The sequence below is a fragment of the Penicillium chrysogenum genome, assembly GCF_028827035.1.
Source record: "Penicillium chrysogenum strain IBT 35668 chromosome Unknown utg000004l_segment0_segment0, whole genome shotgun sequence".
Classification (NCBI taxonomy): Eukaryota; Fungi; Ascomycota; class Eurotiomycetes; order Eurotiales; family Aspergillaceae; genus Penicillium; species Penicillium chrysogenum.
Genome location: NW_026622752.1, coordinates 3,303,643 through 3,317,504, shown reverse-complemented (window position 1 = coordinate 3,317,504; position 13,862 = coordinate 3,303,643). Strand labels below are relative to the sequence as shown.

The 13,862-nt window shown below is 49.8% G+C and overlaps 7 protein-coding genes across 7 annotated transcripts; 4 read left to right on the top strand and 3 right to left on the bottom strand.

Moving 5' to 3' along the window:
• Window positions 1-565: 565 nt before the first annotated feature.
• Window positions 566-2,737, top strand: N7489_007221 (uncharacterized protein; the record flags this gene model as incomplete). Its single annotated transcript, XM_056712971.1, has 1 exon — window positions 566-2,737. The coding sequence occupies one exon, from the start codon at window positions 566-568 to the stop codon at window positions 2,735-2,737; it is 2,172 nt and encodes a 723-aa protein (XP_056566686.1).
• A 423-nt stretch (window positions 2,738-3,160) lies between these two features.
• N7489_007220 (mitochondrial 54S ribosomal protein mL60) lies at window positions 3,161-3,647 on the bottom strand (the record flags this gene model as incomplete). The annotated part of the gene is made up of 3 exons (XM_056712970.1): window positions 3,161-3,213; window positions 3,306-3,535; window positions 3,607-3,647. 3 exons carry the CDS (start codon window positions 3,645-3,647, stop codon window positions 3,161-3,163), a joined length of 324 nt encoding a protein of 107 aa, XP_056566685.1.
• Window positions 3,648-4,092: 445 nt separating this feature from the next.
• N7489_007219 (tafazzin) lies at window positions 4,093-5,428 on the top strand (the record flags this gene model as incomplete). Its single annotated transcript, XM_056712969.1, has 3 exons — window positions 4,093-4,291; window positions 4,357-4,375; window positions 4,615-5,428. 3 exons carry the CDS (start codon window positions 4,093-4,095, stop codon window positions 5,426-5,428), a joined length of 1,032 nt encoding a protein of 343 aa, XP_056566684.1.
• Window positions 5,429-5,696: 268 nt separating this feature from the next.
• On the top strand, window positions 5,697-7,338 carry N7489_007218 (uncharacterized protein; the record flags this gene model as incomplete). Its single annotated transcript, XM_056712968.1, is given in 2 exon segments — window positions 5,697-5,908; window positions 5,922-7,338. 2 exon segments carry the CDS (start codon window positions 5,697-5,699, stop codon window positions 7,336-7,338), a joined length of 1,629 nt encoding a protein of 542 aa, XP_056566683.1.
• Window positions 7,339-7,499: 161 nt separating this feature from the next.
• On the bottom strand, window positions 7,500-9,529 carry dbp9 (ATP-dependent DNA/RNA helicase; the record flags this gene model as incomplete). The annotated part of the gene is made up of 4 exons (XM_056712967.1): window positions 7,500-8,592; window positions 8,648-9,126; window positions 9,189-9,265; window positions 9,319-9,529. The coding sequence occupies 4 exons, from the start codon at window positions 9,527-9,529 to the stop codon at window positions 7,500-7,502; spliced, it is 1,860 nt and encodes a 619-aa protein (XP_056566682.1).
• Window positions 9,530-10,332: 803 nt separating this feature from the next.
• On the bottom strand, window positions 10,333-11,976 carry N7489_007216 (uncharacterized protein; the record flags this gene model as incomplete). The annotated part of the gene is made up of 7 exons (XM_056712966.1): window positions 10,333-10,633; window positions 10,696-10,865; window positions 10,933-10,979; window positions 11,050-11,110; window positions 11,172-11,730; window positions 11,786-11,855; window positions 11,910-11,976. The coding sequence occupies 7 exons, from the start codon at window positions 11,974-11,976 to the stop codon at window positions 10,333-10,335; spliced, it is 1,275 nt and encodes a 424-aa protein (XP_056566681.1).
• Window positions 11,977-12,663: 687 nt separating this feature from the next.
• On the top strand, window positions 12,664-13,222 carry N7489_007215 (uncharacterized protein; the record flags this gene model as incomplete). Its single annotated transcript, XM_056712965.1, has 2 exons — window positions 12,664-12,705; window positions 12,764-13,222. 2 exons carry the CDS (start codon window positions 12,664-12,666, stop codon window positions 13,220-13,222), a joined length of 501 nt encoding a protein of 166 aa, XP_056566680.1.
• Between the last annotated feature and the right edge of the window lie 640 nt (window positions 13,223-13,862).

Here is a 13,862-nt window from a genome sequence, read left to right as displayed (position 1 = left end):
CTTACCCTTTGCTCGTACGGACAAGAGTTTTCTTCGAATGCTTTGATCTTAGCCACCGAGAATTTGAGGATTTGAGAATACGAGAGTGACCCGCTGCCCGAGAATGCATTAAACGGCAGCAATTATCTGGGGGGAGGGTAATAAATAGGATTGCGGTTTAATTTGCGCGTTCGACTTGGCTAGAACTCCCCAAGAGCCTGACTCTGACAGGTTAACAGTAAATGTCCTCGCTCTTGCTCGTTCTGGATGGGTCGTGACTTGGGCGAATAAGCTCGGTATAGGTGGACATGGAATTCTAAGAAGCATAGAACAATTCATGACTGCCTTGTAGTATTTGCTATTACATTCTGTTTAGAGGAATGAACATTATGAACGAAAATCGCTGTGATGAATATATAGAGGTAACATCCCAATAAGATGGTACGTATGTAGGAAAGTTCTAACTTGCTACTTCCTCATCTCTTCAACCTCTCCCATTTGCCCATTGCGAGAAGACAGTCTTGACGACATTTTGTGCTCTATATCCTTACTGATTCCTGGAAAAGTATACCCAGGCTTCCACCCAATGGCGCCACTGGTCACTCGACAGAGCCACTCTTTGGTTCCCGGTATCCCACGTCTCCCAGCACGACCTCCAAACATACCGGTCAAAGTCCATAAGGAAATCGACCCGATGGTATTCTTCGAACTATTCATCGGAACCGTTGGAATATTCATAATCGCAGTCTTGTTTTGGAAGCTTGGGAGATTCATCAGACGATTCAATCGAAACAAGGTGCTGAAAGCAGGCAAAAAGACGAACACCCGATACGCACGTACATGGTACGGCTGGGTCAAACGGCCGACACATGAGAGAAATAAAAGGGTAATTCATGACTTCTTCGTTCGAATTTGGAAGTCAGTGACGTGGAAATCGACTCGAGACGACTATAGTTGGATTTGGTGGGATCCTGGTGATGTGAAAACGCAAAAGCAGCGTCAAGAACCGAAAGGATTTCCTTGGCTACCAGACTGGCTCAAGAGTTATGATGACTTTCCCACTGCCGATGAAATCTGGAATCCTTGTTCGCGACCCAAGTGTCATGGAGCTTTGAAGGACAGTGTGTCAATGCCCCGATCTATTCCAGCCCCGGGCTCTGTGCAGCGGCCGCAAGGGCAAGAAGACATGTTGGGAGAAATTCCACCACCACAACCCACGTTAGTCCATAACCAACCAGTTATCACTCGTTCAATTCTAGAGGAAATTCTCAGGGACCCACTGCAGTCCAAAGATGACAGTTCTGATCACCAGCCCTGGTTCAATTCTTGCAATAATGCAGCAAGACCAGCTACCCGCGCATCGATGCCGTTCCAAGTCCAATCATTACCATCTCGACAGAACCAATCCTACCAGATCCGGGGATCGATTCCATGGCCGCGTGGTGAGGGATCCCAAGATATCTCATGTCAAATCCAATCTGTCGTGCAGCGTAAGGATTTCGAATATGAGCTAGTGGAGCCAATTGGCCCAACGCACGCAAAGGAGCCTAAACCACTTCATCAATTTCGTGATCCCCGCAGATACCGCAGATGGTCAGCACGTATGCAGATGGGGCCAAAAGAGCCGGTCTTTGACAACATAGGCGATTCATCTGGCCCTCCCGGGACGCCAAGGACCGAATTGTTGGTCAGCTATGCCTCGGATCACAGTTCTTCTCTTCGCGGTCACCTTAAGAGGCAGCGAAATAGCATCGAAGGGCGCCTGCGTATATCAGAAGATAGAACATCATTCACTTCCAGACTCCTCATCGGAGATCAAGTTTTGTTCTCGAATGAACGGCAGACATATACAAAAACCATCCAATGGAATTCAGCCCCAGCAAGAAGTCATTTCCGAGGAAAGGGGACTAATTCGAAAGGAAGACGAGCATTGTCCAATGAATGGCGATCTATGTGTGACCCAAAACATCATGCCCTCTCCCGCCGTCAAGGAAAAAGTCCGGAAATAGACATCGATCGATACTCTGGGGATCAAATCCAGCTCAAAACAGGAAGTGCCGTCGATGAGTTGAGTGATTGGGAGGTCAGGATGATGGAGAGGCTGGATCGGAAACTGTTGTGGCTCTTCAATGAATTCACTCCTGGGAAAAGACCATACCATTTTGCTTTGCTAGCCAACCACTGGCTGAATAGAGAAACATGGTATGTCTACGATCCCGTATCCAGAATCCCCACAGATGCACGTCGGATGCGGGGAGACCCGCGATTCAACGTTCCTTATCCTCGGCCGGTTTTCAGCCCCAGACCAAAGTACCCTACGTCCAAACGGAAACGCGCGCAGACTCCTCGGATCGACTCCTGGCGTGCCGCAGTGAACAAGCAGCGGAAGGTATCTGGCGTACGAGACGCCATTCGCACTATTACACTGTACGATGAATCGGGCGAGGAACCGCCAGATGGTCATATCGACCCAGGCTGCTGGGTTTTGCCGAAACCACCTCAAGGGTTTGAGATGTCCACTGCGCAGAGGAACGCTTGGTATGAAGGAGGAGCAGGTTGGCAAGAGAAGCTTGATGATTGGCAGCAAGTTCCCCGGGGATATCGAGTCCGCAAAGCCATCCACGAAGGCCGAGTCAATCGGAACAAGGTCAAGGAAGTCGCAGCTCAAGTCAACCAGTGCTGTCGTACTGCGTCCGAGAAATTGACCCCAAGCCATGATCTTGGGAAAACAAGAGCTCCAAACTTCCTTGTCTCGTGATTTTTCTTGAACCAATCACTTTTCACATCAGTTCCTTCTGTTGATTTTGTCCTGCCCTACCTGTAACCCAACCAAGTTTCGCGCTTCACACTCATTTGGAACACACTCAAGATATCCATCACTTCTGGTGCCATACACTCACTACCATGTCTGTCGTTGCGTCTATATCGTTAGTATACCCCGGGAACCCCGGAACTGAACACAAATAAATATCCTTGCCAAAATGCATTTGAATTGAAATCCTGATCTAAGCGCTGGGGTAATCATGGAACATTGTAAGCCACCATCCTCTGCAGAGTGGCCGCGCTGCAAATTCCAAAAAGCCAAAACTCCGGTTGTCCATATGTTATTTTTCGCTCCGACAATTTCCCCGCCAGAGTCGAGTTCGGATGTATAGTACATGTGCGGGGGAGAAAAATCCGTTTAGAAACCGGGAGGGTTGACACGTTGGCTGACACGAGTCCACTTGGGCAGCTCTGAAGGCACAGAAAATGGTTAGCTGAGCCGATCCAACAGTAGAATGCCAATTGGTGTGAGCATTGGAAGTAGAGGTGGGACAAAAACATACTGTGAATGCTCTTCCGGTAGCTCTTCTCCTTCTTATCGAAGAGAGTGTACTTGTCCTTCGGCAGCATTTCCTCCTCACGGGGCATCTCCGCAAACCACCGGCTCACAGCCTTGGAGGTCTGACCATTGCGCTCAAGTGCGGCGCTGACAGTGTCGACGACCCGATCCACGGAGCGCAGGCGCTTGCGCTGTCGTGCCTTCTGAGGGGAGGAGAGACGCCACGGGGTCTTCCTATTATTCGGGAAGGAATGTTAGCTTGGGTTCTAGTAGTTGGGACTTTGGTCGAAGGGCCGAAGACGCACCAGAGAAGACCGCCAAACAGTGCTTGGGTTGATTTGAACATGGTTGGTTGTTGGTGTCAGGGTGTAGCCGGGGAGAAAATCGTGCTCGGAGTCGGGAGTGTAATTGGTCCGTGCGCTGGATGTATACAAAAGTGACTGATGGAATGGCCGATTTCCTAGTTGGTGCAATTGATTGTTATGAGGAGAGTGATTTAGATGATGAACTTAGTTATTGCTCAGTCTAAACTACAAATAGTCTTATTATTTAAAAAAAAAAAAAAAAACCGTATTGCTGGCCTCTGGTGATTTACTGTGAATGGATACCCCAACCAAAATCATGTGATTCCCGAGGGTCTGTCGATTTCCAGGGACGCGACATTTTTTTTAAACTACACTCGAATCAATTACATCTGCTCTTCGGAGAATATACTCCTTTCCAAGCTCTATTAGCTTGTGCAAAGCTTTTCTTGTTCATGGATTGTGTATAGCAGTTTTACACCATCCATAATGGACTCGAGCGCAACGGCAGAGGCCCCGTCCCTTCCTTGGAGGGCTTTGTCCAACACAACAATGTGGGGAGTGGCGGGTCTATGTCGTGGTTTTCTTTCTGTTTTTTGTCATGCAGAATGTCACGGGAAAGAAGCATTTACAGAGCTGTTGGACTCTCGACATGACGTTTCGCAACGGACAAGAGGATTGATTACAGGTATGCCGGGACACAGCAAAGTCTATTAGACCGGTGCAGTTGCTAATTGATTTATTTGAGAATAGTATCCAATCACATCAGCGTGTATGTGCCTCCAACAGTCTCGGATCGAGGCAATCCATACTCCAAATGTGAAGATGGCTGACATTGCGCCGGAATACCAGAATGGATGACCCATTAGTATGGGGGATTTTGCCTGCGCGATTTTGGAATAAACGGTGGTCCTTTGGAAGCTACGATATTTGTTATCAGACGAGGTATTTACAAGCCTGTGCGAATTCTTCTTTCCATGGATTTGTCTTACTGACTGGAGATAATCGCAGGCCACTGTCACTCTTCTTCACTATGGGACAGGTCCTACCCACTCACCGTTCGGCCCATTCTACATTCGGTGGCCTAGCCCAACCCGCTATCACCGAAGCTATTCGCTTATTATCGAAGGGTCCTTTCCCCGTTGACCACCACCGCGCTATACCTGAACGTCAGCGCTGGAGTTGGCACAATATCTGTGTCGATCCTTTCTCGGACCTCTCAGTCGCCTACACAACTGATGGCAAGGACTCACACCTGGCACCTACCGCATACTCCTGCAACTCGAATTCGTGGGTCCATATCTTCCCCGAAGGCAAGATTCACCAGGCACCACGAAAGACCATGCGCTATTTCAAGTGGGGAATCGCACGGCTCATTCTAGAGCCCAAGGAGTGTCCGGATGTGGTTCCGATGTGGATTGAAGGCTTCGACGATGTCATGCATGAGAGTCGGGAATTCCCACGATTCCTTCCTCGGCCTGGCAAACGTGTTAGCGTTACCTTTGGCTCCAAGGTGGACTCGGATGCTGTATTTGGGGACATGAGATCTCGGTGGCAGAAGTTGAAAGCGAAAGTCGAAAAGAGATACCCCGAATCGCGAGATCTGCCTCTGGGTGTGCTAAGCGATGAGCTGTTGACTGATAAAGAAGCTGTCGACCTGCGCAAAGAGGTCACCTTGAAGATCAGGAACCTTGTATTGGACGTTCGCCGATCGCGTGGATTGCCCGATGAGGACCCGAAGGAGGGCCTGGTGGAGACCTGGCTGGAGGAGGGTCCCCAGCGTGAGGGTCATATGAAGGATGATTCCTGGGTTAGGGATATCTAAGCCCGTGTGCATAGAGTGTATAACATTGTATAGATTTCATTAAGAGTAACAGTGAGTCACGAACTACAGTGAAGTGGTCATTGCTCCACTTCGGCCAAGTCATCTTATTTCTTATTTCCCCCTCTGAGCCCTAAATGTCAGCCTCCTGCGCTATACTCCGTCAGGCAATAAGATCAAATGTGGGGGCGATAAGCAAATAAGCAACCAAGGCGGGAGAGCTTCCCGGACCGATAGACTTCACTTCGTCAACACTGCAGCTCGACCGCAGATGCCCAAAAAGCACCAGAGGTTTCACACGAAGCCGGCCAGCTTAGCACATCACAGCCTTGCATCATCTGGGTCTCGGCAGGATGGCGGGTCGGGGTTACAGAGCTCCGCATCAACGACGTCAGTCAACGACTTAATTAGCCACCTCCGCCGTACACAGATTCCTAATGCTTCCTCGGATGATCCCCCAAGCTCTCAACGTACTCAGCGCTCGTTTGTGGCCCAGCGCTCTGTTCATCCATCCCTTCGAGATGTACTTGAGCTCCCCGAAACTGCGCCACCGCGACCTCGCCCCGGTCCCCGTCGCACGATATTCGGGGTTCGTCCATCTCGACCAACCGTCGGGCCTCCGCCGCCTGCGAGTTGGCTCTCCCAAAATACAAATCGGGCTGGAGACCAGGGATTGCGTGCCCGGATCCCGGGGGGCGCCAGAAGAGGAAATCCACCGGCTAGCCCGCCTTCAAGGGCCATTGTTTCCGGACCAAAGGAGTTTGGTACATCTATTGCTGAAATCCATGGCTTTGAACTGGTGCTGGCACGTTGAATATGACGGTCCTTTTCTGTCCCATCTTCCAAATCATATCAAGGAACTGCTGCTGAGTTATGTTGCTGTCTACGCAAGAGGCACGCCTCTGAGAGGGTACATGAAAGGGCTGAAACCGCTCTTCTTGACCCCGCAGGATCAGGATCAAATTGGCAAGGAGATCCCGGGTTTCAACGAGTCGAGAGTTGTCGACGGGGATTTCAAGATCGTTAGATTAGATCTGGGGAATGCTCTGGGAAACTGGATAACTTTGAAGCAGCTCACAAACGAGGTTATCCTCTCTCCACCTCCAGCCGTGGGTGTCTCAGACAACGAAATAGAGGAGGCTGTCCCAGCTTCATGGGATGAAGCTGTCGACAACGGCGGAGGGGAAGCTATGCTTGATCATCTTCCAGCTCCGTCCATGCCCAAGGCCATTACCCAGGCCCTACGCTTCCCCGAACTCCGCGCCTTATCCCTAGCACACCCGAAACCTAGTGCTGCAAGCTGGACCGGTCTTCTCAACCTCCTAGCACATTTGCCAACCCTCACTCATCTCTCGCTTGCCCATTGGCCTATACCGTGTCGGAATCCACGCACTGCCACTACTCGCATTCGCGGCCAGGAGGACCGCTTTTTGACACCAGATGCCGTTGATAACAACTGGGCCGAAGTCGCGAGTATCCTTCGTCAGCTCTCCCGCTCGACCTACTGCCTGAAATGGTTGGACCTCGAAGGATGCGGCGAATGGCTACCAGCCTTGAAATGGGTTGGGAAAGACCCAGATGGCTTTCCACAGAGCCCTGATTCTGTCGGCCCAGAATGGAACGGATCTTGGAGAGATGTCGAATGGCTTGGGATCGGCCCTGGTTTTCGAGATCTGTCGAAGTCTGACGACTCGTCTCATGTGCCGTCCCATGAAGTGGCGGCCCAGGAAACAGGTCCGTCGGATTCTATCCATGCATATCACCTTCAAAATGCGCGTGACGTGATGAGGCACATTCGCCAGATAAGGAAGGGGAGGAAATGGCTCGAAATCGAGCTCGGGTTAGGGCTGGAAGACGTTGAACCTGAGATCATCAGATCACAGGATGGACAGGAATTATCGGTTTATCTATGACTCTGCTACGTGTGCAATTATCTATGTACAATGTACATCACTAAACCGAAAAAGAAAATATCCTATGCGTGTAAGCAGAAACGCATATTGAAACTATTTTATTCATGCCTGACTATACAATGGTATCCGGACAAAACGCCCGCAGATTTTAAACTATGCAACTATTTTTTGGAACGATTAAATGTCTTCAGGGGATCAACCTTCCCACCAGACTTGCCACGAGCCCGGTTACGATCTCTTGCCTTGCGGATGCGATTCTGCTTCGACTTTGAGAACCCAACGAACCCAACATTCTCCTTCGAGAGACCCTTGCGTCCCTTAGCAGGCATCAGGTAATCAGGCACATGTTTGAGATGCGCTTGGACACGCGCAGCGCGCAATTCGCCGTCGTGGCGCAACTGCCGCAATTCTTCGGGGTTTTCCTCGAAATGGCGCTTGAGCTTCTCGCTCTTGATCAGTTCCTGGCGGATCTCACGTCCTCGTGCTTCTTGCACTGCGAGTCTGGTCACGGAGCGTAGGGCATCTGTCATACGGTACCGGAAGGCATCGACTTGCGACATCTCGAAGTGGTAGGGCTTGACTTCGTGGCCGAGCTTGGTTTGCTTCTTGATGATCTTGGCGAGCATGGTCTCGTCATGCTTTGTGCTGGGGATTGAGGTGGGCTTGTGCTTGCCGTGCTGGTCGGTGGGGATAACGAATGAGAGGGCCATTCCTGCCTTGCCAGCGCGGCCGGTACGTCCGATGCGGTGGGTGTAAGATTTGGAGCTGGTAGGGAGGTCGAAGTTGAGGACGCAGGCGACATTTTGGAAATCGATTCCGCGAGCAATGCTGTAGTCCTTCTCTTTGCTGGTCATCTTGCGGCGCTTCTTGGTTTCTGGCTTCTTTCCCTTTCCGCTTTCATCAACTGCCTCTTCATCCTCGCTGCTTCCCATCTCTTCCTTTGCTTCTTCTTCTTCTGCCTCTGCCTCCTTGTCTTCGCGCGACTTCTTCGATTTGGTCACTCCCATTACCTCTTGCTCGTCGGCTGCGACAATGATATCGTAGACGCCCTTATTAAATTCCTCCACAACGTGGATCCGCGAATTGATGGGAAGTTCTGAGTTGAGGACACAGCTCTTGAGACCGAACTGTTCGAGGAAGAGCTTCACACGGTAGCATCGGTCCACATCTGCTACGAAAATGATGACCTTGCCCTTAATCAGCTGCAGTTTGAAGATGACGTATGTGAGAAGGAATTTCTCGTCTTCCGCGCATCTGTGGGAGTTGAGTTAGCAACTACTGAAGTAGTGGTTGTAGCATATCGTCTTACCGGACAACAAACTGGCTGACACCAGCACCCTTCTCTTCCTTCTCCTCTAGCTTAAGAATCACAGGGTTCCGGCAGTACAAGTCCTTCAATGTGTCCACCTCTGAAGTGAGAGTAGCACTCATCAAGAATGTCTGTGCTCCTCGCGGGATAGCCTTGGAGAGAGCGTTGATTTCCTCATCGTATCCGTATGACAAGACTAGATCAGCCTCATCAATAACCAAATGGGTGACTTTATCAAGCGACAAAGCAGAGTTGTTCACGTTGCTGTAAACTCGGGTAGGCGTTGACACAACGATATCCGGGAAATCGGCCAGCATTGAGCGCTGAACTTCATCTGACACCTTCTGTGTTAAGTTGACTGACCGAATATCCTTTCCGCAGAAACTGGCAAAAGACGTAATCACTTTCTGGACCTGTTCTGCAAGCTCGCGAGTGGGGACAAGGATAAGAGCGGTTGTGGCTTTTGAGGAGGGGTCGGCCTGTTTGCGCACAGTTAGCATAGTTCCTATACAAAGTATACAGTCGAAAATAGGGAACGAACAGTCTTCTGCTGGAGGATGGCTTGCAGGATTGGGAGCACATAGGCGGCGGTTTTGCCAGAGCCAGTTTTCGCACGGGCTATTTCTGTCAGCACTGTCTTTTGGTTCGTCCATTCAAGAAGATCGTCTCACCAAGAATATCCTTTCCTTCCAGAGCGAGCGGAATCGCCTTTGACTGTACAAGAGTGGGTTTGGTGAACTTTTCCTTGATCAGAGCCTGGCGCAATCGGGGATCGAGATTGAGGGCTTCAAAGTCCAGTTCTTGGTCCTCAGCCCCAGCAGCTCCGGGGGATGGGACATCGTTTGCGTCCAACTTGCGTTTCATCGTGACTGTGTTAGGCATTTGCTTGATCGAATCTGCGGAAGTTGAAACTTTTTTGGGAAATCTTGTCGGGCGGTGAGATTATTGCGGGCGGTGAATTGGAAGATTTTATGTTGACATAATCTTTAATGCCTCAGGCAAAAACTTCATAAAACAACCTTGGAATGTATCACCTACGACTACAAATGATCGAGAGACTGTGAGTTTGGAGATTTCGCTAGTCTAACTGCCCATGATAGTCCTGTCTATATCTGCTCTACAATACCCCTAGTGGATATTGACGGAAAATCCATTCTTAGCAATCTAGCCCCAGCCGAAAATATATCTCGATATTGGTGGTTTATAGAGATCTAGGTCTACTACAGCGTATCTCTGAACATCAAGAAACTTGCCGAGCAGCAGTACACATAGGAAGGCATACAGTACACTATATAATAGGACAAGTACGGGGGTTTTCTTTTCCCATCCGTGGACCATCTTATAGATCACCCATCCTTTGTGGAAACTGGGATTAGGACTCAAGATAGATCACCTTGATCTGTACCCTGAAGATCTCGGGCCTGATAGGTCAAAACCCGAAGAATAAGCGTTCATAATAACAATTACTATTCATTGCATCAAATACCCGCACATATTACATACCCTCACATATCGCCTTGCCCAATAAAACAAAAAAAAGTACAAAAACAATAATAATAACAACAAAACCGGAATTAGGTCGGGACATTGGATTGTCGACGCACATCCCCCACTGGTCATGCAAACCCACACCGAAGCATCTCGCATGTGAATCAATTCCAAGGTGCCTCACTCACGCTTCATCCCTATCCGGTAAACTCACCCTGAGCGTATTCCAGGAATCTCGCCCTAGAGGCTTCTGTGATCTTGCCCACGGGGAGGACCTTGACATTGTGCTCGACGGTATAGACTTTGCCAAAGTTCACTCGGGACATGCAATCCAGCTTCTGATCAGGCCTGGCAGGATCAACCTCCAGGGGCTCTTTGGCCATCCGGGGCTCGGACCGCACAGTTCGAGGTCTATCACCTCGCATATGAATGACGGCATGTTTGCTACGGTCAATCCCGGCTTTGGCCACGCCTTGCCCACTATAAGTAGTGATGGGTCTGGAATGGTGGATTAGTATATGACGACGAAATCGACTTTGGATGCGAATGGTCACACGTACACACACCAGCAACAGCCTCTCTGTTCCTTGACGACTACCATGCGTCGGATGCTGCTGTATATGGGCTCTTGATACTTGCCCCTGGTGAAAGGGCTTGATGAAGGAGAAACTTTCTCGCTGCGTACAGTTCCATGCCAGCCTGCATTCTCGTGCCATAGCATCGAAAAGACCTATATGATTGCGATCAATTATCAGCAGGGAGATCATAAATGACGGGTATTTGTCAGGTGAACAAACCCTGCCGACTCGGAAAAACCTCCGAGGATCGCTCTGCCTCTTGTAGCCTGGTTCATGTGAATTGTCGTCAGTTTATTGTTCCAGGTATGCATGAAGCGTGCCCAGGCCGTTGCTTACGAGGATCCAGCATCTCACGTTCGCCATTACTCCCGGGGATCACGTATGCTGGTTCCGATGACTTTCGCTACATGTCAAGATCAGCCTAACAGTCAAAGAGGAAGGGAAAAGTCGTCACTCACCACCTCCCTGTCGTACTTTCGTTGGACATCTCCCAGAATGGGTTCATTGGGCTGACTGTGACTGCTGGCCCCATACGGCAGCACCATATGTGAGGCCGGATGATCCCCAAGACCCAATCCCTGCAAATCGTCGACGTCGACTGGCGCAATGGACACATCACTTCCCGACGAGATGGTTGCTTCGCTACGGTCGGAAATGCTTGCACATCCTGTTCTGCGACCGGTTGTTTCTCTGGCTATCTCGTACTGCATTCCTGGGCTCCATTCAGGCGGACTGCTCGCCTTGTCACTTGTTGCTGTTCCCGCACCAGGGTATATGCCATCATCCATACGATGATTGGTGAGCTGACAGTATCCAGTGGGCGGAGATCGGTGATTGAAATCAATTCGATCATTGGTATATGTTTGGCCGTACTCGAGCGGGTCCTGCCGCTGTGCATGATCTAGGTGACTTGCATGGCGGTCTAGCCCTGGGACAAATGGGACGTGATGTTCGTATGCATCTTCGGGTTTGGGGAACGAGGACCCGGAGGTGCTTCTCTGGCGCGGCGCAACGCTTCTATTAAACGCATTACTTCTGTGGATTTCTCACACATGAAGAATGAAAAACTAACCTTGAACCTTGACCTGCTGTCGCAGGAGCTAACGCGCCACCTGGGTAGTCCCATTCATAAAGAAACTCCCCTTTTCTTTTAGTCAGTTACTGAAATCATGCGACATGTAGCCAGTGATGCCCACCAGAATGGTTGTAGATGGACCGAACCCATCGGTTGCTCTCAGGGTGGAGAAGCCAGTTGGAAGCCATGACTGTTTCATATCTGAACAGGAAATTAGAAGTCGAGGAAGACCAGGCAGATCAAATATAAGCCTTGGGGTTTCTATATCTCTTGTCTATAACTCCTTAACCACCCGTACCATGCGGCTCGGACCGTTCACATCGAAGGTCTCTCAATAGACATACATATGAGATATACTCACATGTAGTATATGCATGGCGCGTATGTCATGAATCGAGTTGGTTTGTTGGCAAGCGCTCACTCGCGGAAGAGAGACTTTGGCAACCACATGATCGCTGACCCGCAGGAGGATCCCAATCACATCCCAGTTAAATGAGGGGAAATGATTTATTGGCTGATATACCTTGGATGCTTTGGCTCACGATTTGCTCTTGCGCTCAGGGCGACCAACCGAACAGTGAAGCGCGGGCGCTAATGCAATGCAAGATTATGGACTAACGGCCATTGGCGATTCCAACCTAGGCACCAAAACGCCAGGAACTGCGCCTTTCACCTCAGGAATCCTCAGTTATGGCGAGGACAAAGCTCATTTCTTTCTCGTTAGAAATTATCCGGTTTATCAATAGCATTCATCCCAGCCTGGAGGCTAGAGGGCTGTTCAACCTTGCTTACCAATATTCGAATGTGTCCACGGGGTTGGTCTATAATCTCATTTGGCGAAATATGACCGGGAGGTACTATGAAAGCTTTTGAAAATGGGATCTTGGCCAGGGGCCAGACGGGACCGTTTATCCCAGGTAAGTTGACCTATATCAATACGCATTATACCTGAGGCTCATCACAGTCTCGCTCTAGCCGCCGTCCACGGCAAGACTGCTATACCAACACTACCTAGGTAGAAGTGGAGTCTGCCTTCCCGTCATTTCATTTGCTCCGACTGCACGGCTCGAAGAGTTACAAAGGTGTGCTCGAGCATCGACCTCCACAACATCGGGAACTCTGCAACCTTTGTCGCTACTTCCGTCAGGTGGTTGTGCTCTAAAAACGACATCAACAGCGCCAATATTCGGCCTTGCCGGGCTAAACAGGGTAGAAAAGCATGAGGAAGCCACCAAGAGTGAGCCCTGGTCTCCACCAAATCCCCAACAATGGAATCAATATGATGCTTTGACCGAGTCATCTGCCCCGTCCTTCCATATTCAGTACACCCCAGAAATAGATGAACCAACCAACCAGTTTGGCGTGCCTGCGCCGCCCCCTGAATTAACCTGCAACACCAATGCACAGGTGGCGAAGCTTATTGGGAAGTACTAAGCGCTATCGGATCCGTGAAATGCGTCATATACTTTGACAGGAACGTGATGAAGAAGATGATGTGCAGGTTGCACTACGAACCAAGTTGAATCTCTTATCTATTGAAAACGTACATGAGGATCTTGCTGCTACCAATCACCTCATCAACGACCTCCGGGCTGCTACAGCCTCTTATTTCATCCTTGAAAATGGTATCATAGACAGGAAAAGGAACTAGCGCAGCTCGAGTACGACTACAACGGACGCCTAGAAATATTGCAAACTATCATCGAGTATCAAAGCGGCTGTGGGCGCAGGTCCGACCAATTAACATGGACACCGAATCTTCATCAGCGGACTATACCTCAGACTATGAAGACCAAATGTCCCCCAGTGGCTGAATACCTCTCCATGGTTGGCGAGGCACACATTCTCGCAGAACGGTTATCGGACCTCAAGACAGAATACCTGGTCTTAGTCGATCAACACGAGAAGCCATGTCGTCAACAACGGGGTTATTGTCTTGACGATGGATAAGTGTATGTCGGACAACCTTACCGCTCATCGGCTCACGAAAGCGATATGTCCAGGGAGCCTACATCAATTCACGTCTAAACATAAATTCAATAAGGAAATACCTATCTACATATACTATATTGCA